We start from the raw sequence: 25,882 nt of genomic DNA on the forward strand, positions 1-25,882 counted from the left end.
AGGCACCTGCTAAAATGCAAATCACATCTCTGGCCCATGGGACAGAACGCCCCACCCACCCCTCAGTGCTTGATGCTCACCCGACCTTCCAACTCCTGCTGGAGGTCAGCTTTGCAAGTGAAGGAGAATTTTCCCCTTGCTCTAAGTCTCTTTCTACTCCCACCCCAGACCCAGCCATGCTGACTGTTGAGAGCATTTGTTGGAAGAGAGAGGGAGGAACGGGAAGGGGATGGGTGTGCAGATGGACAATAGGACAGATTGTGAGAAGACAGACGGACGAGTGGAAGATGAAAAGGGTAGGTGGGTAGGTAAAATTGATGTAATGATGGGTGGATACATAAACAGATGGATGGTTGAGATGGAGGGTGGATGGGAGGACGGAGGACAAACGATAGGTAAGGTGGATAGGGTGGGCAAGTTGGTGAATGGAGGAAGGAATAGATAGATTAAAGAATGGGTAGCCACCAGGCCAATGAAGGCACTTAGAAAGTGGGGGCAGGAGGGTCAGAAGTTCAAGGTCATCTTTAGCTACATAGTGAGTTTGAAACCATCCTGCTCTGGGAAGAAGAGGCATCTAGGTAAAGACTGGCATAGGACACGGTCAACCTGGGAAAGTGTCAGCCGAAGACTCATATTTGGTCATGAGGATGGGATATAGGATAGTTCTGAGAGTGTACAAGCAGCTGACTGGTAAAGTACAAGAAATCTCCATCAGCTGGCTAGCTTAGTGGTGGATAGCAAACGGGTCTACATGTATCACACATCACATCCTTAGGCTACATATATGAGGTGTAGACAGCACACCCTGTGACTGACAGTCTTTGGTAAAAGTGTATAGTGCCCTCCACCCACACACACATACAGAGAGCACTGACTGGAGTCGTGGGTTGTAAGAGGAGAAAGAAGGTGAGAGGCCACCTCTACCAAAGACATAAAGTTGGAAGGGAAATAAGAGGGTTGACCAGGAGGAAGTGAGTAAGAAAGTTCGAGGTGATGACAGTACCATGTCCCCTGTTGACAAGTCAGAACTCAGAATCACATCCTGAGAGTGGTACCTAAGCTAGCAGAAGAATAGTAGGGTTTGGGTATCCCCTTTCTGGAAGTCTACCTCTGTTCTCCCTTCAAGGGCTCCAGACAGAGAGCAGTAATGCTTGGGATTGGTTGTACCTTGTGGTGGATCTCACTAGACTGTGGGAGCCCTGTCCTCACAAGTTGGCCCAGGACTGAAGAGCCCCACAGGAGACAAAGATGGGGACTCCCAAGTCCCAAGGACAGGGGACTCCCCTAGGTTTTTAGTTTTCTCCAGGTATGAGGTGTCCTTAACGGCACTTGGTCATGGCCCCCTAGCCTGGGACCAGAGAGTCAGCCAAACAGCCTGCACCTGTGATGGAGAGAGGCAAGTTCTAGTAGGAGAGGGGAACCTTACCCAGTGAGCTTCTTCTCTATTCTGACGTCTGCCCACTTAGCAGGCTCCCCACAAGCTCTAAGCAGCAATCTCCTGGTCTGCATGGGTGTTCCAAACCTAGTGAATGTCCTTGCTTATGATATGAAACTTTAGGAGACAGGAGAGAGTCACAGAGATAGGGATGGAGTCAGAGATGTAGCAAGGAGGCCCCTCTCCCTGCCCATGAGGCAGATCAGTACCCAGAAAGGAGACTCAGGTGACTGATGCAGGTGACTATTGTACTTCTTCAAGGCATTAGGAAACGGGGCTGACAGGGACAAGGGGACAGAGCCAGATGGCCATGGCTTTACAGCAGGACATACAAGAGAAGGGTAAATGCCAGGGCAAGGACCAGGCCACCAGGCCTGCCCAGGCTGGGTGCCCCATCCACGTTGCATAGGTCAGAATTGCAGCAGGACACTGGCCGGGTTAGCCCAATGCCATCCACATCTGAAGGTTCACACTTGCTGGCGCATGATTTGGTCACCGTGGAGTCCCCCAGGAAAGGAAACACTGTAGGATGCACAAAGTGTCAACTAGAAGGGCCAGTCTCTTACTGCCTCTGTGCCCCAAGCCCAGGGGCCACCCACTCTGGGGTCAGTCATCCCACTAGCCTGTGACACACAAGGGACAACTATGGCATCTTGAATTGCTCTGTGGGGATATTTGTATATTATACAGAATGTAAAGCCCAAGTTGTAAGACTGCCAGATGTTTATGTGGGCTTCCAGAAAAACTACAGGGCCCTCTCATGATAAGGGGAGAGGTGAAGAGAGGGGACCAGATGGCTGGGACAGAAAATCTCTTGGCTGAATTGGTGGGATGATGGTGCAGGCTGTGTGGGGACCCAGATTGTCAGGGATCTGTGGTCTGGAGGGGTTATGACACTGGATCCAAGTTCTGTCCCACCCAGATCCTACTGACCAATCTCCCGGGAGTAGAGTGTGGTCTTGCACATGGTTTCATTGCTGTTGCAGAAGGTGGTGGTGATACATTCAGATGCACTCACAGGATCCGGACAGGTATAGCACTCTAAGGCCATGGCTAGGAGAGGAGGGATGAGAGGGCAGTGAACAGGCCTTCCTGTCTCAAACCCCAAAATGTCTGCAGCCAATGCCCAGCTCTGCCAGGGAGGCTTAGTCTAAGGAGACAGACATAGCCAGGGGCCAGATGTCCACTATCTAAGCTCAGGAGAGACACCACGACCATTGAACCAGGGTCTTACAGAATGTGCCCCTGGAACAGTGGGCTCAGCCTGGGCCCCCCCCCCCCCCACACACACGCACACACACACACACACACACACACGAACGAACGCATGAACTCGTGCATGCATACCACAACCACAGGCCAGTTTTAAGCAGACATTATTAATCAGATACCCTTGCACTTCCTCATTACTAACTGCCCTACTGCTGAAGTGCCGCCTGTCCTGGGGTCAGGCAAGCAGGTCCTGGGAGCACTGGGTGGAAGCTGCACCTAGGAGTTCACAGGTGCCAGCCTGGCAAAAGCATTCTTCTTAAGGGAATGGCTGCAGGTAGAGAGCCGGGCCGAAAGGCACTGTATTCTATCTTGCCTGCATCACAGACCCAATCCTGTCTCCAAGGAATCCAGACACACAGGGAAGTTCCCCCCCCCACACACACAGTGACCTGGTAGGACCTCTGTCTCTGGCCCAGTCAATCTCTCCAAGAAATGTGTGGAACAACCTGGCTTGAGCCCTCACCACTGAGCACCTGACTGTCAACATCATGTAACCAACCACTTGTTCTCTTAAACCCGGAGTCTAGTGGTCACCCCATCTCTGGACATTTCTGGGTGTCCTTTCCCCATCTACGTCTCCATTGTAGTCAGAGTCCCAGGCCATCTGCCCCAGCATCTGAGATCTCTCCTCTTCTCCTGCTCAAAGGCTTTCACTAGCAAACATGCCAATATCCTGAGGCTCTCTGCTGGTACCTAGGGCTTTGGTGCTGGCTTCTGTCCACCTGGCCAGTCCCAGCTCTGCCTCTTTTTCTCTGAAACTCTCCCATGTAAAACTCTCTCTAAGGACAGTCCTGGGGACCCTAATCCCTGCTGCTCCCACGCCCCCCATACTCACCAAGCTCCCCAAAGGTGCCCAATATCAGTGCCAACGGCACCATCCAGGTCCCCTGCATGGTAAAGGTGCTCACTCAGGTCTGCCTGGTGGGGACGCCAAAATGCCTACAGCGGTGGTCTGACCGGTTGGCTAAGAAGATTAGAGAAGGATCAGATTTCTGGAGGGCCTGCCCTTCTTCCTCACCAACACCCCTTTCGTTCCCCAGGGCACTCCTCAGGCTTCCTCAGACCCTACCCAGCCCTCTCAGACTGTTGGAGCTCCACCCCTCAAAGCTGCTGTTCCATTCTTCTCAGACCCCTCTCCTCCCCATGGGATGTGGGGCTTCTTTCTTTTCCCACTGGGGACCTTTCCACACCACCCTGCAACTCCTAACCAAGGGAATCTTCCAGATTCCTCCCTCTGAGACAGGTCAAGGGTCTCCAGGCTGCACAGAATGGGACATGGGACTTTGGCTCTCCTGCACACTCCTAGCTATCAGAAAGACCCTTTACCTTGTGGCCATCTCCAGAGCCGTGGCCAGGAGGCTCTTGGGTGGAATCCTTCCAAGATGGTCTTGCCCCTGCCAGCCTCTGTGAAGTGGTCAGGGGGAGGTGCCAAATTGCCACTGACAACCAGCCCAGAGTTTGCTCAAAGGCCTAAGGAACAAAGACAGAATTCGCTTGATCAACAGGAAGGTTTCTGGAGGAAGGGTGAGATGGGGAGGGTCCAGGGTTGCTTTGCAGTATTTCATGTTTCCTGGAGGGCCATCTACTCTGGGCTTGTCTGGATGTCTTGGTCTCAAATGGCTGATAGGTTGATCTTAAGCAGGACTTTCCTGGGTTCCTCCACCTTCTCCTTCCTCCCTTTATGAAAGTCAAGGGGTAGAAACAGCAATCAGCAATTCCCAACCTGTGGATCGAGATCCCTCTGGCAATCCTCTATCTTAAAAAATACTTATGATTCATAACAGTAACAAAATTGCAGCTTGGAGTAGTAACAAACATAATTTTATGGGTGGGAAGGTCGCCATAACATGAGAAACTGTATTAAAGGGTTGCAGCATCAGGAAGGTTGAGAGCCATTGGGTTGGAAGAAAGGAACTCTCTCTCTCTCTCTCTCTCTCTCTCTCTCTCTCTCTCTCTCTCTCTCTCTCTCTCTGTGTGTGTGTGTGTGTGTGTATGTGTGTAATGGAGTGTCCTTGCCCCAGACAAGACATTATGACAGGGATCTCCAAGACCTGGCAGCATCTAGCATGACCTGATTCCTCACAGGCATCTCCCTAGAGTACCTTGTCCTGGCTGAGACATGTAGGGGTGGGGGCACAGCTGCCTGCCTGACTCTGCTAATGATAAAGACCAAACTTTTTGTTGGGCTTCCCAGGTATCTCTTTGTTGGGCCCCTAAACTTCACTCCTATCCTGGCTTTGCTCTTGCTATCCCACAGGAAGGGGTGTCCATTCTTGCCTCTGCCCTCAGGAGCTCCACTCGAGTCTGGCTTCACCCTGCATGGGAAGCCCTCATTTGCCTAGGTTCTGGGCCAACCACTGAACTTCCCAGGACTTTCCTAGCCTAGCATGAGTCAGATGTTCAACCTGCCAACTGTATTTTTCCTCATGACAGTTGTGGAGGGACAGAACACTAATTAATTTTAGTGTGGATAGAGAAACTAGGTTCTGAGAAGCTAATTGACTAAGACAAGGTCACCTAGCAAGCCGGGTGGCATCCCAAGCCTGTCTGATTTTGCAAATCATTCACCACTGATGGCCATGATCACACAGCTGTGGGAACAGATGTGCTGAGGATAACTGGATTAGACAGCCCACTTTACACCCATGTATGTCCTTAGGTCAAACCCAATCCCTCCACTGCATCCAGCTCAGCTCAGCCCCTTCCTGTCATTTGGTCCAGGGCCTCCAACTCTGCCTCACCTCCTGGAATATACCCGGGACCTAAGTATCACTAATAGAGTTTACACCTCCCCCAAGTTGTACCTGGGAAGTTTCCATCTTGGGTCAGGGAGGAATGTAGCCTAGCCAGGGTCTGGGCTGGTTCGGTCTGGGAGGCCTCTGCTCTGAGAGTTCCACATTTTTCCCTTCCCTGTTCCAGAAACCTTTGGATCAAAGCTTAGTGTGTGACTAATAGTCAAGGCTCAGAGTGTAACCTGATCAAGACTCAGAGTATAAGTGAATCAGGGCTCAGAGTGTTACTAGGATCGGAATTTAGCCTGTGACCAGAATCAGGGCTCAGATTATGATTGGAATTAAAACTCAGGGTACAATCAGGGTCAGGGTTCAGTATGTGACCACGGTCAGGGCCAGAAATGTGAACAAGATCAGGTCTCAGAGTATTGCCAGGAATAAACCACAGTGATCAGAATCAGGGGTTAGTGCAGAACCAGGATCAGTGCAGTGTGTGACCAGGGTCAGGCCTTATGTGTCTGGGTTTAGGGCTCAGAGGATGACCACGGAGGACTTCTACCATATGGTGACTACGCTAGGGCATTGTGGCTTCTTTTCTGGGGCTGCTGACATTGAGAAGTCACGCTGCAGCCGGGCTCAGGGATCAGAGGTCAGATCTCACCTTTCAGACCCTCTTACACTGCACAACTGCTGTTTCCTGGGCACGCTGGGACTCTGCAGGGGGATCTTCTCTAGAACATGTCTAGACCTCTTCCCTCTGGCTGCAGCACTAATGGGATAGGCTGTGCCACAGTGTGGTGGGCAGGAAGAAGCCTGTGAGCATGAACTCGGCCTTGACTCCTGACTTGCCTCTCAGGATAATGGAGATCAGCGGCAGAGTCCTGGCTCTGGATGTCTGGGGAAGGGTGTACTGCTTGCCTTCTTGAGTCCAGGACACGTTATGGAGGAAGGTCTGGATGGATGTTCTCTCAAGTTCAGAAAAGCCCTGCCTCTGCCTCCCCTGTCTGTGGCTCTTCCTTTGTCTTGTCACACCATCTTCCAGGACAACCCATGTCCTGTGAGTATCTCTGCTTTGTGGACTCAGTGGGAGAGCTGTTCATGCTGAGACCATTCGTAATCCTGAACCCCACCCACAGCTACTCAGAGTTATGTTGGCCATGTTCAACTTCAACCCAGAATGTTCCATTGTGGGAACAATACACGTGTGCTTTTTTCTACCTGGGTAACCATACCCCGCTCTCCCCATAGCCAGGCTTTGTTGACTCCAGGAAGGCCAAAGGGTATCTGTGTTTTCTTGGGCCCTGGTTCTTCTGTCCCCTCTTCAGGGTGTCCAGGAGAGCAGACAAGTGGCTCTAAAATATTCCCACACTGAAAAGGAAGGAAGCTTACAAAACAGGATGGAGGATGGTGCTCTGGAAAGAGGCCACTGTGCCCTATATTTCTCCAGTATCTTTCCAGATATGCTGGTGTGCATGAGTCCTGCTGTACTAGTCTCTGGACCCATGGAACACTCACCGTTTCATCCTAAAGGGGGGTACAATAGACAACTTCTCCGAACCTACCCTTTGCACCCACCAAGCAGACATCAAAGGGATGTTTCTAGAAGGGTGGTATCTGGTCTCAGGGGAACTGGAAGCACCTCTTCCCGGGCTCACTGTCCCTGGAATCAAACCGCCCTAGTCCTTACTGCCATAGTGCGACTCTTCCTGGAGGCTTCCAGGAAGATAAACATGGCACTAATTGTGGTTTTACTCAAGCCTTTCCCAAAGGGCTTATGGAGTACTCAGAAGAAACCATTATAGATCACTACACACTCAGATCTCTGGCCTCAGATTCCCAAACTGCACTTCAACCTCCTAGTTAGCTCCTCTCTTGAAAGTCTGCCATGAGACCTCTGGTTTTGCAAACCAGTCGCCTCACATTGCGATGACCATGCAGAAGTGGACATTAACTGGATTAGACGGGGGACAAAGGCATCTACAGAAGCAGCATCCAGCAAACACTGGGAATACTTCAGAGTCTGCCAATTGTCTTCCAAGGAACAGCACTGGAGGCCACGCCCCTCCCACAGGCCCCTCCCACTGCATCTTTCATTAGGTGCTTTTAGTATGTGTCATAACCTTGATAATAAGGGTGACGAGGCTCTGCTTCATCACCCCCTCAGCACCCCTCTTTCCTCGGCATCCCTGTGTGCGTGTCCTCTGACCATTTCCTGTGGCACTGCCCTGTGGTCACACGTGGAGGGTGGTGTACTTCTTGGCATGTAGAACAAGAATTTCCTTCTTGGTCTTTGGTCTTTCAATTTTGTTAACAGTCTCCTCTCCCAAGTCACCCCATCCAACTCAGGCTGGCCTGAACCTCCAGTCCCAGCCTCCCAAGTCCTAGGAAGCTCCTATGTGTATTATTTAATAGATTCTTGTATCTGTGACTCTCAATTTTGCATCTTGTTTCTCTTTATCTTTTCTTTTGATGTTGTTGCCATTTCTCTATGTCTCCCTGTCCTGAACTCACCAGGAAACCTTGAACTCAGGAATCTACCTGCCTCTGCCTCCAGAGTTCTAGGATTAAAGGCGTGTGCCACCACTGCCTGGATATTTTTTTTCCTAATTGTCAGCTGTTTTATTGACTATATCTCACATACCTGGCAGCTCACACATTTCAAAGTGTGCCATTTGCTGAGTGTAGTGGTACCCACCCGTCATCCCTGTATGTGTGTGAGGAATGATTACCATGAGTTCAAGGCCAGCTTGGGCTAGATACTGATGCTGAAGAGGGTGGGTAGGGAAATTGCGCTGACAGTTTTGGTCTAGCTACGGACATAGGTAATGCCACTAGTTGGGTTATGTGTCCCATTGTCTCAGAGAGGAAGCCCATGCTCCCGGCTTATTGTACCATCTCTTTGTTCCTGGGACATTGTGAAAGACACCTTTGATCTTCAGCCAGGTTTCTTAACACGCAGCTCCTTAAAGCTCTTGAGTGTCTTTTATAAGTTGATGAATGATAGGTGGATGGATGCCCCTCTGTAGTTCCAGGATAGGGCTGATCACCTAAAAGATACCAGCACAATTGGTGGGTAGGAATTTTGATTCCCCACCCCAAGTCCCCTCTGAGGACAGGAGAGGGGCTGAAAGCTGAACTGATTACCAGTGGACAATGATGTAACCAGTCGTGCCCACATAATCAAACCTTCATAAAACCCCAAAGGGATGGTACTCTTAGCTCCTGGGTTGCTTAACACATAAGGTTATGGGGTTTGGGGGAAGATAATGAGAAATTACTCGTGCCTAGAAAGGCATTGAGGCCCTGCTGCTCTTTAGTGGACCCCAAGACATCAAGTGACACTTTTAACCATTTTTTTAAAATCAAGAACATGACCAAAGGGCTGGAGAGATGGCTCAAAGGTTAAGAGTGCTGGCTGCTTTTCCAGAGGTCCTGAGTTCAATTGCTAGCAACCACACTGTGGCTCATAACCATCTATAATGAGATCTGATGCCCTCTTGTGGCCTGCAGGTATACATGCAGGCAGAACACTGTATACATAATAAATAAATGAATCTTTTTTAAAAAAGACCAAAGATGCCAAACACTATATAGAAAGACCAAGAGTAAAAGATGTGAGGCAGGCTTACATAGCCTTGGGGACAGAGCCCTCACCTGTAGGATCTCATGTGGTCTAACATAGTTGGTACCTGAGTTGTAATGACCTGGAGAATGGCCAGCTGGAGCCCACTGTGGACAAAAGGGAAGGAAAAGGGGAAGAAAAAAAGGAAGAAAGGGAGAAGAGAGAGAGAGAGAGAGAGAGAGAGAGAGAGAGAGAGAGAGAGAGAGAGAGAGAGAGAGAGAGAGAAGAAGGAGAAGGAGAAGGAGAAGGAGAAGGAGAAGGAGAAGGAGAAGGAGAAGGAGAAGGAGAAGGAGAAGGAGAAGGAGAAGGAGAAGGAGAAGAAGAAGAAGAAGAAGAAGAAGAAGAAGAAGAAGAAGAAGAAGAAGAAGAAGAAGAAGAAGAAGAAGAAGAAGAAGGAACCCTGAAAGCTGATAATCCCAGGATGATAATTTTCTTGTCAGACCCAGAAAACTTAGACACAGGAAGGAAGTAGTGATGGGAAGGCTCCTACCTACCTGCCTAAGACAATGGTTTTCTCAGAAACTTATCCAGGGATTCCTTGCTCTGCACATATCCTGAGCTTTGCATACCCAGCATGTGACAGGCAGATTTCTGTAACTGCGGGACTTTGGACAAAGTGCACTGGACATCACCACAGAGCCACTTCCTCCAGCTGCAGCTGCCAAGCCCTGCCCCACACATGTAAGACCAGCATACCGCTATACCTAAGAAGCTTGGGTACCCTTCCCCATTTGCCTTTCTTCTTGCCACAGCCTCTATAGGACATGTTCCCATCGAAGTGTTCAGTCACCTTCAAATATGTACTTTACTCTTGGAGACTCTGATGTTTAGAGTGGCTGAAGAAATGTACAAGCATTTTGATGACCAGAGATACTGAATGGAAATACTTTGGGTTTTCCCTCCTGCACTACGTGTCTTCTTCATCCATTTCCAGTCTTCCCTAAACCCCCACCATTTCATGCAGAGTCCTAGAGAATGCAGTATTCTGTACTGTTTGACGGGACAACCCCGCAAAAGTGTGGGTCAGTACCTCCTGTAGACTGCTGACTGAAATTTCATAGCCTGACCGTGTCACATTTTGTGTGTGTTTGCTCACAGGAATGGGTATGTGGGTTTCCACCCTGTGGCCACTGTGTGTGAATAGCCCTCCCCTGAGCAACTGTGGGCCAGTTTCCATGGACATGTCCCCACTTGTGCGTATGCCCATGGGCACCACTTCAGGGTCATACCATAGCTCTGAATTTAATCATCCGATTAATCTAATCATGAGATTAGAGTCAAGTTTGAGGCCTTTTACCTTCTGAATGGGCTACCATTTAAGGCATCTGTTTTCAACCATACTGGAAGCTGTGGTAGGAGCCAACCTGGGCTATACAGTGAGACCAATTCTCAAAACAAACAAAAGGTCTTTGTTTTACTTTGTGTCTTTTGACCTTATGAGAGAGGTCTGGACCCATCTTTTCTTGCTCTGGGTTCTGGTACAGCAGCTAGCTGTCTTTTCCCACTTTCCTGAGCAGCAATGTTATTCATTCAGACATTGCTAGCACAAGCCACTTCATTTCCATGGTTTGGCCAATGACAAGGCTCCGGCTTTCTGTCAGTTGCTCTCTGCTTGGGCATCGCCCTCCTGATGGGTGTTACCTTTTCCAAGTGTTTATTTTTGTGAGACCTTTGACAAGCTGAGAACAAGCAAGCCCAGGGCAGGGCCTGCCTATGTGTTTCCTGGCAGATACCAACTGTGATGTGCTTCTGGTCTCCTGAAACCAGGAGCCAGAAACTTATCCCCAGGCCTGGTTGGGAGCTGGAAATTAAATATTTACTGGGCACAAATTCTGAGCATTTAATTCCCCGTGTCCATGCTTGGGTGAGTAGATATGCTGTCTGGGCAGCTCTATTCAACTGCCCCAGGGCACAGCATTTTTGTTGCAGATTCCTGATGGGTACCTGGAGGCAGAGTTCCTGTCCAGGGCCACACAGGGTGTGGGCAGCCTTCTGGGAGACATAGGCAAAGCAAACAGGGCAAGGGTATAGTAGGAAAGACAGAACAGGACAAGGTGCCAGAGACACAAGGCCAAGAAGATCACAGGTTTCCCCCACAAGGTCCTGACACCAGAGTTGGATGGTCCCCAAAAGCCTGAGGTCAGCAGACACTGTTCCTCCTCTGCAGAGGCCTTCTTCAACACCTGCTCAACTGCGCATCTGTGGGAGACTTCTGGAATCTCATTCAGAGTGAGTGTGCTCATTGGCCCCAGTTCAGGGTTCCTTTTAGCCTTCAAGTCCAGGTTAGGGTGCTCCCCATCCCTCAGTCCCAGGTTAGAGTGCTCCTCAGCCCTAGGTCTGGGTTCTCCTTGGCCCCTAATCTCAACTTTGGGGTACCTCTCTGCATATCAGCCCAAGGTCAGGTGCCCCAGCCTCAAGTTAGGACATTCCTCAAGTGCCTATAACCTCAGTTCTTCCTCAAAGCCTGCTCAAGAGCAGAGCCAGCCATCTTCAGGCCCCTGTGACTTTCAGTCCCTGGGTCTACCTGGAGATAGGCAGGCTCTTAGCAGAAAAGAGAAGGCTGGTGGAGACTGAAGTAGATAGCCTGGGCAAAGAGGCCATGCCTGATAAGAGATGGGGAGAGGATAAGTGATCATCTGAATTCTAATGTCTGATACACTGCTTCCACTGGACAACTATGTGATCCAGGTAGTTTTTATTGGGAGATTAATTGATACCGAGGGTGACCCATAGATAGGGTCTTAAGTGTGTACCACAGTGGATTTACATAGGACTTCATTCAGAACTTCCTGAGAAAGTATGAGTAGGGGGAGTAATGACCAAGCTGGGATGATCTCCGAGGACCAGGCCTGACCAAGGGACATGGTATGGGTCTACGGAGCCAGGTGGTAGTGGGGGAGTGTGGTCAGTCCCTGTTGCAGAGATTGAACTGGCAGCAAACAATGGATACGTGAGGACCTAAGCCCAAGCTGCGGACATCAGGACATCTATCGTAGCACATCTTCGTCACCAGAGGCAGTTCTGTAAAGCTGATGGGAGACCCTAGGAGATAAGAGAGAAACCATGGTGCTTCCTGAAGCCCTGAGCTGCCCAAACCTCTATCATACCAATCACTGTATTGAGGGCTACCTATCCCCAAGCACTGAAAAACCCTGCCTGGTCCCTTTCCCAGACAGAGGCTGCCATACATATTCCTACTGTGCTCTCCATCCGCTGGGCTCTGGGTTCTGCCTGCCCAGTGAACCAGCCCTCTGTGCAAGAAGGGTGTGTCCAGCCCACCCCTCCCATTACACTCACGGGTGGCAATGATGACACAGTGGGTGGAGTTCCTTGGGCACCTGAACTGGTGAGAACATCCTCCAAATCCCTTGCACAGGTGACAGAACAAGCCTTGTGTTACAGCTACAGATAGAAGGAGACAGAACAGCTGGTGAGCAACTTTTGCTGAGGTTGGCATGTGCTCTTGTACCCAGAACCTTGCCTCCATCCTTAGGCTAGCCCCGTAGCTCTGTAGCCCAGCCTCCCTCAAGGCACAAGACCCCTTGAGACCTTGGAAGAAGAGCTAAATGAAACCCTGATGCTTAGTCTACCACTGTGTGAGAGATGGTAATCGAATCGAAGCCAGCTGGTCTGTGTTCCTCTGCCCAGAGCACCAAGGGCTGGATGGAGCAGAGGTGGACCTCCTGGGGAAGAAGAGTACAGGTCCAGGCTCCTGAAGACTAGGGATAGAAGGAGGGATAGGGGACTGAGACTTTAACCATTCCTCCTTTACCTCCATGGACCTGAGAAAAATTTCTAGCCCTAGGGTCTCTGTTCTATGGAATGAGATGATGGAACTTTTATCCAGTTAGCAAAGAATCCAGGGCAAGACCAGGCAGAAAGAAGGTAGGATTCTTCTGAGTTCTACTGGCCATTTTCCTGGCAAATCCTATATCACAGGTCTTGCATCCAGCCTAGGGACACCCCACCCCACCCCCAGTTATGCAAGTGGCCTACCCTGATCTCTCTTGCTTTCCCTGGATCCCCTTATCTGTCTCACTGCTTCTTCCTGTCCTCTGCATCTTTCTCCCTCTCTTTTCTTTAAGCTTTCTTACTTGCATCAAAAAGTCCCTAACCCCATGCCTAGCCCTGGGCATTCTCCATGACCAATCATACAGCTGCACACTGGCTCTGTACAAGCCCTGAGCTGACACTGAATGGGGAAGCTCCTAGGAGAAGTCCCATACTATCTGGGCCACAGTAGTGTCTGAGACAGAAAGCTGGCTCCTCCCTGGGGCTCCTACTGTAGCCACACTTCTACCAGACCTCACATGTAAGTTTGCTGGTCCATTCTGGCCAGTCTCAGAGATCTTCATCCTATGTACTATAGAGCAGATGGACAGACAGGAAGTCCCTACCACAGCAAGAACCCCACCGCTTGCCTTGACTGTTCACTAGTCCCTACCAAGCATCCATAGCTGAGACTTTGCCGGGGGCACAAAAAAGGTAGCAACCAAAGCCAAAAATATCAGTAGCTGTCCCATGGAGCTCGTTTTCTCAGTGCCTCCTAGCTTTGCGCAGGCTCACCTTTCCATCATCCATGTGGCATAAGCCCCAGCCCATAGGCTTGTCTCCTCTGGGGGAGCCTCTCAGCTCAAGGACAGAGATCCTCCTTTGATACAGCCACCATGAGCTGGCCTTGTTATGTCCGTACTTATGGCTGTCTCCCTAGTCCTGTTCACTAAGGTTCTGGAGGTGAATGAAGATTCCTTCCCACTCTTCAATGCCTCCCTCCCCATCACACTAGGCCCTGCTTTACTGATGAGGCTCTAGAGATGTTCAGAGAATAAATTATTGAATGGGCAGGGACAGGGGCTGAGTCATTAGGAGAAAAATAAAACTGCCCCTCTTGGGGGTCTTTGCGTTGCCATCAAGGAAGCTCTCAGAGAGAAACTGGCTTTGGGGACAGTGGTAGGGTCATAAGACAGATCCCCAGGTAGTCTCTTGCTTATAGAGAGAGTGTTTTGGAGAAGGTAGGAGGGACAATAGAATGAGCCTTGAGACAGCAGACTCAACTAGGTCCAATCCCACTGCAGTGTTATCAGGGACAGTTGACTTCCTCTGGTCTTATTTTCTCAGTCTGGAGTCAACTTAGGATAGAATTCACTTTTCCCAGGCTGTGTTGAGCCATGGGGAGATGGCATTACTCATGGGTGGCAGAGCAGGCACCCAGCAAAGATGTGAAACATGGAGTATTCTGAGAGAAGCTTCTGGAGTCTGACTCCCTCCAGCTTCTAAGTGGTCAGGCTTGAGGCATTTGTCTTGAGGGGCAGTTATGAAGGAAGATCCTGGTAGGTTCCTGTGTAGAGCCTTGTCTCAGGCTAACAAATGCCCCTGAGATACTAGAGCCCTGGCTAAAATGGAGATAGCAGCTGGCCTATGGCTGAGCACTCCCTCTAAAACCTCATCCCTGACAGAGACAACATTGAGCTTAGGGCCATCAAAGTAGAGATGGTTGGTGCTGAAGGCTCTGGGCAGCAATTAGGGGTCAATAGTTCAGACCTCCTCAGGTCACAGAGTCCCCATTGGGCCTAGTCTAAGAAGAGTGAGTTAGAGCCAGAGATGTACACTTGGACCACCCTCCCCATCCTAAACCTCAGGTGGACCACAAATGCTCGAGCATTCCCACCCATGATGGAAACCAAGGTTTTGCTAGGCAAGACTCCTAGGAGATGGGGCTGGCTGAGTTTGGAGCACAGTTTTCTGATTGCTCATGGGGGCGGCTGTTTCTTTGTGCAGGCATCGATTGGGGTGAGATATAGAAACAACTTGGGCTCCAACAAAAGATGGCAAGGCCAGGAATAGGAAGTGATATTTGTGAGTGTCCCTAGGAGACCATCAGCAGGCAGTCGAGTCAAAGCTCTCCTTACTGAAGCAAATGGAGCTAACTAGGCTGCGGAGTATAGAAGTAGAAGGGGACTGAAAGTCAACTGGGATGAAATCACCCTGGGAAGGTGGAACAGATAGAATCTAAGCAAGGAGGTTCAAGGGTGTCAGGAGAGAGTTGTGGCCCCAGACAGTGGACCAGCTGGGGCCCTGGGACTGGAGAGGGGCAAAGTAGAAGAGGTGTGCAACGCTTTCAAGTATACAAGGGTGTTGCTATGGAGTTGGAGATGCCTAGCAGCAGGTTTCAAACTGAGAAATAAACATGAGGACTGAGTGTTGCATCCAGAGAAGAGGGTTTAGGGATCTATGAAGGCCAGTGGCAGAAGACAGAAGCTCAAAGATAGGAAGGGTCTTGGGGGTCAAGGCTGAGGAGAGGAGAAAGGAAAGAGATACCCCAAAAGGTCAGCAGTGGCCCTGGTTGGAAGAATAGTGCTAAGTAAGGATGGTAGGGATGTTGGCCACATCCCTGACTCACCTAGCTCCATGCTCAAGACCACAGCCAGAAGGAACCAGAAGAGAAGCCGCATGTTCTTCGTGTTAAGGATTGAGGCTTACTCCCTGGCCACCCCTTATACCTGCTTGTGGCTCCTACTCCACCCTTACCTCTCATTGCTGCTGGGTCCTATCCCTGAGTCACTTGCAACCTGGCTCAGATGGGAGCTGGCAGAGCTTGTTGCTTTGTGGCCTTGGGGAGCCAGGTATGATTTCACAAGCTTTCCTCCCTCCTCCATGGAGTAGGGATGTACCAAACATCAGGCCCAAGGCTCTCAAGAAAGGCCTTGTGCAGCCTGGAAGCTCAGTTCAGGTCCATCTCACCCTGCAGCTGCACAGAGGACATGGCACACCAAGCATGTCCTCAGCTCCACTCGAAAGGGAGACAGACTGGAGCCGGGGCTGGGTGAACCGAGGATGTCTTCCTCGGCAGTCTACTCTGGATGGAGTATGATGCTTCTGAGGGACCAGTTTCCTCATCTGCTAAATCAGGCTTCGGTCATGTCCTGTCCCTCCCAGGACTAGAAGAGCCAGAAGCAGCATGGTGGTACACCTGGTACTGGGAATAAGGGTGAGTGTTATCTATCAAGGGATTGTACCGGCATGGTACCAAGACTGAGTCCTGTAGAATTTACTCGGTGGCAGTAGGAGATTTAATTTGGTATTAAGACGGTCCCAGGTTGGGGTAAAGAGACAAAACCAGCATATTACAGGGCAGAGGCCATTCTGTCAATAGGAGGGGTATAGGGGCTGAGACCAGGCAAGAGAGCCCGTGTGTCTACTCTGGCTGTCCAAGTGCTTTTGATTGACCTCCATTCTTTACGGGATCCCCAAACCTGGGGGTCAGACAGGGCAAAGGTCCAGAGATCCTGAGAGAGGACCTGGTAGAGTCAGACTCTTCCTGAGAATTAATTAACAAGGATGTGGGACCAGGAATCAGAAAGCCAGACGAAAGCAGAAGTAGCAGGTAGGGGCTTTGGTCCAGCATCTCTCGCCCAGCTCCTCAGTCAATGGATAGGAACCTGTGGGCCTGCCTCTTTCCACAGTATGGAGGTGACTTTTAGGAAACCCCAGGTATCCTGTTAATACCTCCCTTGCCTTGGCTAGCTTGGATGTGAGGTCAGGAGCCAAAGACCTTCAGGGTCAGAAGGACCCACCAAACCAATCTGGATGATTAAGCTCTGAATACAGACAGAAGGATATGAGAAAGAGACACATGTCCTTCACTTGTTTATTCATTCCATGGGGGTCGGACATTGATGGGACCACTCGGAAGTATAGGTACATGGGGCTGGCTGGGGGAGGGGAGATGTGGCATATAAATGGATTTCATGTCCTTGCTGGGTGAGAGCTCTGGGTTGGCAGAGACACAACCAAGGGAAGTGGCAGGCATCATGTATCCATGCATCCTTTGAGGCTGCCTCTGTGTAGACCCCAGGCACAGGCCTCCAAGAGCCAGCTGAGAGGGCACTGTCACTGTCATTTCGCCGATGAGATGGCTGGAACATGAGTCTGTGTTTGAGGAGCCCAGGTCATTAGATGCTGCAGGATGTCACGGCGATGGCCAGCAAGTGACCACATACCAAAGCAAAAGATCACCCTACTCCCAGAAGTCTCATGTGCTCGCTGCAGAAGGTGAAGACGTGGGGGCTCTGCACCCCTCCTCTCCTCGTCTGCTTTTCGGGAAGCCAATCACGGAGACAGTGGCAGAGCATGAGTCTTACCAGACAGCTTCTATCTGTTGGACTAGACCGGATACCTCTCTCTGCTCTGAAGCATACGTGTGCTGACCCGGTTTCACAGAATCCCACAGATGCTATCACTGTGCTATCACTGTTCCACCAAGCAGCCTCTGTCCAGTGACCAACAAGATGCTTCCAGATTGCAGCTCCATAGATAACCACTGCCAACCCCTCTGGATACCATCTGTGTTGAGGGGCCACTGTCTATCCCAGTGTGAGAACACTCATGGTCCTGCTTCCTGACAGCGTCAACCCTGACAGAGGCTGACATTCCTTTGTATTTCTCTCTACCACTCCATCCCATGTTCCCTTTCTGTATCCACACACGGGGCTGGGCACCACTGACCTACCTCTTAACCCCTCAATTCCTCAACCCCTCACCCCTCCAGTTCTAAAGTTTCAGGTTTATAGGCTCTTACAACAGTGCACTCGGCAATTCTCTGGTTTATGAAGCCACTATCATCTCGAGAGTGCGCAGCCTCAAAGAAACCCAGCTGTTGAATGGGTTGGTACTGGAGAGACGAATGGCCCAGGAAAATGAAATGACTCACTTTTCCGTGCCTCAGTGTCTTCACCTGTCAAAGGGGGGCCGTGATATCACCCCACGCACCCTTGCAGAACTGCCATGGAGTGTACAGAGCCATCTGCAGTGGGCTAGACAGATGTTCATCACACCACCCAGGACAGGATTCGGGACAGGCTGTCTGGGACTGTTCCCCTAATCTGCATCTCCCACTGACAAGCTTGGCCCTGTATTAATTGAGCACCTTTTGGGGCTCTGTCCTAAGCACCAAGAACAGGCTAGGTAGGTGAGTGGCAGTGTGGCCACTGTGGGGCCTATCTGGCTGGTGTCCCAAGACAGGTGAAAGAAGCTGCCCCCAACGCTGCAGCACCCTCAGCGTCCTGTTTTGGGGCTACAGATAATCAAGCCTCTTCCACATCACCCCCTTGTGGTAGGAGGGGGAACTTGATCATGGGCTCCTCCCAGTTTGGGCTGAGGATGCCACCTAACTGGAGGACAATGAACTTGTACAAGCAGGGTAACAGGATAATGCTTCCCAGGCTTCACCCACTGAGTCAGAGGCCCGCCTCTGACCCTCCTTGCCAGAGCTCGATGGCTTCCTCAGGTCAGTCCCAATGCTGGCTGCTTGGTGTTGGTGGTGGTGTTGGTGGTGGTGGCGTTGGTGGTGGTGGTAGTGGTGATGGTGGTGGTGGCGTTGGTGGTGGTGGTAGTGGTGATGGTGGTGGTGGTGGTGGTGTTGGTGGTGGTGTTGGTGGTGGTGATGGTGGTGGTGGTGGTGATGGTGGTGGTGGTGGTGGTGGCGTTGGTGGTGGTGGTATTGGTGGTGGTGGTGTTGGTGGTGGTGGTGGTGGTGGTGGTACGTGTTCTATACAAGCTCAGGTCTGGGCAGCACTGGCTTCATCCCAGCACCCTGCCTGGGCTTCAGAAAACCGCCACAGCCCATGCTGCCTTTTGGGCTCTGTAGCCACTGCCTGTGTGCTCATGTGCACTCTGCTGTCCTTCTTCCTGGCCTCTCTTGAGATTCATCTTCCCTCTGGGTAGTCAAGGTCTCCTCAGCCCCAGGCCATTTCCCACCCAGTTAACCTGTGTAATAAAGCGCCACAGTTCCTATACCTGAGAATCTAGGCAAGTCCATCAGTAGGATGTCCTCCCCACCCTCCCAAATTCTCCAGTGGCCTATCTCTGGAGGAGGAAACTGAGGCAGAAAGCCACATCATCTCTGGCAGCAGACAGAGCTCATGTCTGCCTAGAACAGTGAGGAAAGTTCCCAGGATGGGCCTCTGGTGTCCTGAGCTTCCACCACTGGGAGGTCTGAAGAAAAAAGAAACATTTGAGATATGGTGACCAGTAGATGTGGTGACCACTAGGACTCTCCATAAGTGATCCCCCTATATGAACACTGGCCAGCATCCTGAGCCCCAGGTTGGGTCAGCTTCAGGGAGTTCCTTGGTGGCATATGAGTTGGGGTACTAGTTAGAGAGCAGAGTAGGGCTCCCAGGGACAACTACTCTGCGTAAAAGGTAGATCTGTGTCCCCTAAATCTGTGCTAGGCTCTCCCGAGACTTGATACCCAGCAGTCTTCAGCCACAATAGACTTCACAGGCAGTCACCTAGGACTTGGGCTGGCTCTCTGTACATTTGCCTTCCAATAATTTACCAAGAGACTGAAGGATGTGGGAGTTGCCTACAGAACCCGGGAAGCTGGCTGAAGTCTGCTTTGTCACCCTACTAACCTGCTTTGACCTGCCTCTGATCCCTTCCTGCCATGCCCAGAATAGCTCTGGCCAGTGTACAGGCCAGACAAAATACAGCATGGATCACCCGCCCCCTTGTCCCTGCCAGCCTCAAGGCCCAGCAGCCGGTGTGTGAGTGAGAGACTGTAGTGGAGGTCAAGGGGCCTGCTGAGCTGCGGCTGGAGGGATCTCAGTAGCCTATGGAAATGAAGCCATCACTAGCAACCCTTAGCCAATGGCTAGACTGACAGACAGCTGGTCTGGCAGAGCTCCTCAGATAAGTGAATATGGCAAAGGGCTTCCTCACATGGCTTCCGCTCTACTGAATCTTTCTCTACTTCTAGCCAGTGTATTGTCCTTTGTCCCCCTACCCCCAGCCCCAGCAGACCTATTCTCTACTGGGTAGACTGAGGCAGGGTCCTGATGCTATGAAGGTGGAGTTTGGCTACTAGTTCTATCAAGTCAGCGTTCTTTGACTTGAGTGATGACCCTTCCCCCATAAACAACAGGCTCCCAGATGCCCCTGATCCTGGGTAGAGGAGGAGCTCAGCCTGCCACACCCATGGCTGGACATATTACAGGACCACACATCAGCCTTCTAAAAATGATTGTGGAGTGAAGTATCTGGATGCCACCAGTCCTTCCGGAGATAGCCATGGATCTCGTGGCTGAGGAGTCTCAGAGAGAAGACGGTTGGGTGAAGTGAATGCATGGGAGAGAGTAACTGTTTTTTCAGAGTTGTGTCTGAGGGGATCTAGCTTGGGGAACAGAACATTATAGCAAGCTCCAGAAGGTAGCTAGGAGTGCCGGGACCAGGGCCAAGGTTACTGGAGTAGCAAAGCCAGCACCATTGCAGAGGTAGTACTGGCAACAGGAGGTGGCGGATGCGTGCTTGGAGTAGCCATCGTACACGGTTTCAAAGCAGCTAGGGACACAGGACTTCCTCACCTTCATCCGGTACGGGGTGAAGTCTGCAGGGGACAGACACAAGAAGGTTGCAGTGAGAGGATCCGGGCCTTGGATTGCCCAGTCTTAGCTTGTCCAGGGGAAGGGGAAGACTCCCTCCAGGATGTCAGACTCACAAGTTCGTGTGGTCATACAGTAGGTGGCCATGGCTGGGCAGCGCATGGGTTTGAAGCAGTTGTCTCCGTTGTAGGCACACACGTGGCACTCCAGAGCCTGGGCTGTGGACCAGGATGGGGGTCAGAGAGCAGGAAGAAATCATTTTCCTGCCCGTCAGACCCCAGCTGAGTCCAAGCAACCCCCCACTCCCACTGGGCCACAGATCAGAACAACCAGAAGACGAGAGAATTCTGGCCAGCCTGCCCTCTCTCCACCTGCCTGTCCCACGGTCAGGCTTCAACTGGGTCCCTCTGGCCTCTGTCCACCTTACCCACAGGCAGGCCCATCAGAGCCACCAGGAACACTGTGAGCAGGTGGGTCATGACAGAGATGTGACGATAATGTCGGAGTGAACAGGACAGCCAGCTGGTCCTGGATCCAACTCAGGCCAGGGAAGAAGCAGGGCACAGGGGCCCTGCTTGAGCTCTTGTTCTCCTAGTGACACAGCAATCCTGCATAGAAGATGACAGACATTTGTGATGACAGCTGGGCTGGCCTAGGCACAAGAGCCTCAGTGGGTGTCACTGATTTCCAATTACCTGGAGATGGGAGGAGGGAGTGGAGCATTCCAACAGAAGACCAAAAGCAAGCAAAAACCCAGGGTGGAGGGAGCTGAAGACGGGGAGGAACAGGCAACGCCAATGACAATCTGGAGGCTCCAGGGTCCTTGAATGTCAAACACAAAGAGAATCTCATCCAAGGGGGTCTTTTTTTCAGGGGCCTTATCGAGCCTTGGAGTAGACTCTTCTTGGCAAAGCCCAGAGTGCAAGAGGCTCGCCAAAATAAAACTGGAGTCCAGGTTTGGACTTTTCATGGGGCAGGGGTCCTTCTCCTTTGCTCTCCCTGCGTGAAGTCCCCCCCCCGCTCCCACCCCGCGCGTGGGAAAGTGTAGACTGCTGTGTGAGTCCTTCCCCACAGCGGAAGGGGCCATGATGAGAGTGCTCAGCTCCTACCTAAAAGCTCTTAGGATGTAAGCCAGCCGATACATGCTCAAGACAGAGCTCCTTAGGCTGCGTCTGGTGTTTGGGACTGTTGGAGGGGGATGTGAACTTCCCTGTCTATAGACTGGAGCCGGCCGCTGAGATATGGGTACCAAAATACCCTCCCTGAAGACAACCCATCCTTCATGACCCATTTCCTAGGTGCCAGCCCAGGATGCTGAGATCCTGAATCTGGCCAGGCCTGCGGCTCGGGTAAGCCTGCCCCTTCTCGGGGAGCTCCGCCCGAAAGACTGCAGTCTTGCTTGAAGAGGATTCCCGGGGCGATCTGGGTGCGGAGTGACCTCGCCCTTGCCCTTCACCACCACGATAGTTATCGCCATGGAAACTCACCGTGGCCGCTCCCAGGTCCCTCCCGCAGTATGACAGTTGCACACACTTCACGCGGTGTTTGTATCGCATCGCAGGCAGGCGAGGCAGGCGAGGCAGGCGAGGCAGGCTCAGCCGCCGCAACAGATCCGCAGCGCCAGCTCACTACTGGCCCCGCCCCGCCCTGCCCCCAGGATACACGCCCCGCCCCTGAGACGGCTCAAACTCCGAAACTCCGCCCCCAGCCTGCCTTCCGAATGCTCAACCTGGAGAGTAAGCTCTTTCAAGTAATGGCCCTAGTGAGCAAAACCTGGGCATCACCAGGCATCAGAATGCACCCACGCATGTGAAGATTCACAGTAGCGATCCAGAGACGAGTGTACACCTCCTGGATATTCTCCTCAGGTTTTGTCAAAGCCTCTCCTCACCCCTGCTGTCCTGCTTCCACAGACCAAACTACTCTGGGTGGGCACGCTGACCCTGGGAAGAGGCACCACTTGGCCAAGGACCTCACTGCACCTCTGTACTTACGTGGGATCCATAGAAACGCTTGCAAGCAAGCCTTAGAGGAATACTGTGGCTCACAGGCAGGTTTTACCATCAAAAGCGTGCCACTAAATAATTACTCTATGTAGCTAAAATTCATTTTATTTTTATTGTGTTTCAAAAGCAGCCAAAATTTAATAGTTCTTCACACATCCTGCTTTTTTCCCCTCCTGTTGTGTGAGGAAGAAAATAAAACCTGTAGCAACAGCGAAGAATGCACAGGGCATATGCACATGCAAGGGGTCTTAGAACTAAGATGAACACTCCAGGCCTGGGAGGCAGAGGCAGGTGGATTTCTGTGAGTTCGAGGCTAGCCTGGTTTACAAGGCTTTGGGGTCACTGGGGCTCCCTAGCCACCCAGTCCAGCCAAATCTTTGGGCTCCACTTTTTCAGCGAACCAGCTTGAGTCAAAAACATATATGGTAAAGAGGGGAAGATATTCACCATCAGCGTCTGGTCCACGCCCCCACCCCATACACACACTGAAAGCAAAAAAAAAAAAAAAAAAAAAAAAAAAAAAAAAGGCGGGGGGGGGGGGAGAGAAATCAGTGAAATCAAAAAATCAAAACAGTAAGAGAATAGGTCAGTTCAAAGGCCATCTGAGACTGCCCAGAAGGGTCACTACCCCCCTTTTGTTCATGGCTGTACCAGAGAAAGGGTTTGTCAGAGGCCAGACCCAGGAGAATAACTGGAAGAACAGGCAATAGGCAGTTTTTATGTTTCCTGTAAGAAATGGGTTTAGTCTGAGCTGCCAGTGAGACTATAGATCACACCCTTTGGGATGATGAAGTCAACAGATGCTCTAGGTAGGCTGGCCCTCTTAGAGGACACAGTCAGCTAGCTTTTGAAGTTCCCTATCTTTGGAAGTTTTGCTTGGTTGGATGACATGTCTTTTGCAAAAGAAACAGTGTCTCTCCCTGTTCTAGGTGGGTCAGGAATCTACCCAGACCTTCCCATGGCCTTGCTGCTTTGCAGATCCAGTTGCACCCAATGTTATCAGACTCTGCTGCTGCTAAGTGCCTTCCTGTGGCTGCCTCCAGCTAGGATCACCACTGGAGCCCTTCTGTTGGGCCTGGGCTCCTGTAGGGGGAACCCCAGAAATGAGGAACAGGACTGCCATATTTTCTACACACACACACACACACACACACACACACACACACACACACACACACGGTTGTGTATAGCTGGAAAGAGCTCCCAGCTTTGCAGAAGTTAAGTTAGGTGAGGTCTAGGAGTACCAGAGAAGCTGTCCAGTGGGATCATACAGAGGAAACCAGAGCTGGGTTTGAGATGCCTGTAGACTGCAGGTGAGAAGGCAGAGTGAGGCTCATTTAGAGACTGTATATGTGTGAGTTCACTGTACATCGCTGCTGTCTTCACACACACCAGAAGATGGCATCACATCCCATTGTGGATGGACTATGTTGGACCACGTGGTTGCCCAGATTTGAACTCAGGATCTCTGGAAAAGCAGTCGGCACTCTTAACTGCTAATCCCCTTGTGTCCACTCTTTGATGGTGGTTGTGTAACTTTTCCCTACTAGTTGAAACATGGAGGAGGGAAGCTTATTGAGACTCTGGACATACAGGGGGTTTACAAGGCTCAAGAAGTAAATAAACCTAAGTCACAGGAAGCCCCGAAGCTCACAGGATTCATCAGCTCCTCTCCCCCAGGCTTCTACAGGTGGAAGATAGGAGATTCTCTATAAGAATGCACCTTTCATGAGCTGTCCCACAGGTAGGGGTGGTAGCTTTAGTGATATCACAGCCTTTGAGTCACCCATGTCTGTAAGGCACACACACTCCTTTAAGTAGCCTCCAGTAGACCTGGGTGACTTGTTCTTTTGTTACCAGTGCTGTGTCTGTGGTTTGTGTCTCACCAGAAAAGGACACACAACAGCTGTCCTTTACATGTCAGCTGTGGTAACCATCATAGACCCAGCTGCTGGCACTGGCTCTTCCCTCTATCCTGGAGCTAGGTGGTCCCTGGGCTTCCCGACTTCTGGGCTGGGACCACATTCTCTCCTGTCACCAGGGAGCTGTCAGGGATCTTCACCACTAGCATTCCTGTGCCTGCCCTGATAGAGGGACACTTAGGAGTCACTTTCCTGCTCCCAGACTGTTTCCACACCTGGAAATGGTTGAGGCTTCAGCCTGAGCTCTCCTAGCCCTCTTCTCTGCCCGACTCCCAGATGCGGGTGGCTTTCTAAGCTCAGAAGACTTTGGAGCACCTACAGAGAGGAGCAGGAAGTGTTGCAGGTGGATGAATAGCCTGGCAAGGAATTCTCTCCTAACTGCTGCTTGACTCTGGTAACCCACTAGGCGGTGCACTGGCATTAGGCTTGGCCCTCAGCTCCAGGAATGGCAGTCCCAGGATGCAGGGTGTCTCTCGTGGCTCTTGGAAAGCTTCCTAATTTCTGGTGTTGTGGCATGTTCCTCCTTGCCTTTCCCTTTATCTCTCTTGCTCATGGTAAATGAATGTCTGGTGAACAGGGTGGTGGCTCTAAAGCAGACCAGCTCCCATTACAGACAGTGGTGGCTGGGGTGTGGGAGTCTGTGTAAAACATCCCAGGCTCAGCAGATCCAGCCAACACTTTGCTCCAAGTGAGGACCTGGAGGAGCTCAGAAAAAGAGACTCACTGGGCGGAAGTAACAGCGCTCACCTCAGTCATACCAAGCAGTTGATAACCTAGACATTGAGTCTGGGTGGTTTAGGGAGCTTGAATCATAGGCCACCTCTCATAGCCCTCTTTTGGAAGCAGAGTGTTCAGTGAGCTTTACGGTTCAGGGTGTAGGTGCATAAGGAGAAGAGGGACTTTAATTATACCTCTGTCATCTGCAAAGGGCAGGGTTTGTCATATAGGTCCGCCTTCATGGGCCTGCAGGACAATGGTTGCAGTGGAACGGGCCAGCCTGCTTAGCTGCAAGGAGGACTACATGTTTGGGTATCTGCTGAATACCTCTCCTTCACCCAACCACACAGTCTTACCCCATTCGGGAAATTACGCAAATCCAAGTAGCACCCAGGAGCCTAGGCAGCAGCAAGAACCCATTTCGTGGGAAAACAAGCAGTGAGCCTAGATAGATGGCCCCCAGGGCTATACTCTGCTTAGGCCCCTTCTAGCCTGAAACTTACCAGCTTGTACTGGGTCACACGTCCCACCCTAACAGACACATTTGGAAGAGTCGTTAAGAAATGAAGGAGGTCATCCTAGTAGCTGGACTCACCTTGGTCCTTGGTAATGTGCAGTGCCCTCAAAACTCTAGGAGGAACTCTTGGGAAACAGAATCTCAGGGTTGAAGCCTGGGTACACTGTCCTTCTTCCACGCATGGGACTTGGAGAGAGTTTGCCCCTTCCAGGATAGAGATGCCTTCCAGGCCAGGTACCAGGTGCTACTGCATGCTGCCGAGGCTTGTCCAGGGTAGC

The 25,882-nt window shown here is 51.2% G+C and overlaps 3 protein-coding genes across 3 annotated transcripts; all 3 read right to left on the reverse strand.

Annotated features, from left to right (window-relative positions):
• Positions 1-1,751: 1,751 nt before the first annotated feature.
• LYPD2 (LY6/PLAUR domain containing 2) lies at positions 1,752-3,600 on the reverse strand (the record flags this gene model as incomplete). The annotated part of the gene is made up of 3 exons (XM_080939496.1): positions 1,752-1,957; positions 2,369-2,488; positions 3,543-3,600. 3 exons carry the CDS (start codon positions 3,598-3,600, stop codon positions 1,752-1,754), a joined length of 384 nt encoding a protein of 127 aa, XP_080795622.1.
• An 8,366-nt stretch (positions 3,601-11,966) lies between these two features.
• On the reverse strand, positions 11,967-15,513 carry SLURP2 (secreted LY6/PLAUR domain containing 2; the record flags this gene model as incomplete). The annotated part of the gene is made up of 3 exons (XM_080939659.1): positions 11,967-12,103; positions 12,359-12,463; positions 15,462-15,513. The coding sequence occupies 3 exons, from the start codon at positions 15,511-15,513 to the stop codon at positions 11,967-11,969; spliced, it is 294 nt and encodes a 97-aa protein (XP_080795785.1).
• A 1,182-nt stretch (positions 15,514-16,695) lies between these two features.
• LYNX1 (Ly6/neurotoxin 1) lies at positions 16,696-22,065 on the reverse strand. The gene is made up of 5 exons (XM_080939658.1): positions 21,930-22,065; positions 21,138-21,264; positions 20,870-21,050; positions 20,559-20,660; positions 16,696-20,447 (listed from the first exon to the last, which is right to left on the reverse strand). The coding sequence occupies exons 3-5, from the start codon at positions 20,919-20,921 to the stop codon at positions 20,251-20,253; spliced, it is 351 nt and encodes a 116-aa protein (XP_080795784.1). The 5' UTR covers positions 20,922-21,050; positions 21,138-21,264; positions 21,930-22,065; the 3' UTR covers positions 16,696-20,250.
• Positions 22,066-25,882: the final 3,817 nt, after the last annotated feature.

This window comes from Micromys minutus, assembly GCF_963924665.1.
Source record: "Micromys minutus genome assembly, chromosome: 27".
In the NCBI taxonomy this organism is placed as follows: Eukaryota; Metazoa; Chordata; class Mammalia; order Rodentia; family Muridae; genus Micromys; species Micromys minutus.

What these genes read in the sequence shown, in the direction of transcription:
- LYNX1 (XM_080939658.1), bottom strand. Translation starts at nt 20,921, where the DNA reads ATGACCCACCTGCTCACAGTGTTCCTGGTGGCTCTGATGGGCCTGCCT. An exon ending in TCTGATGGGCCTGCCTGTGG is followed by an intron (nt 20,661 to 20,869) that starts GTAAGGTGGACA and finishes CCTGGTCCACAG; the next exon opens with CCCAGGCTCTGGAGTGCCAC. An exon ending in CTGTATGACCACACGAACTT is followed by an intron (nt 20,448 to 20,558) that starts GTGAGTCTGACA and finishes TGTCCCCTGCAG; the next exon opens with ACTTCACCCCGTACCGGATG.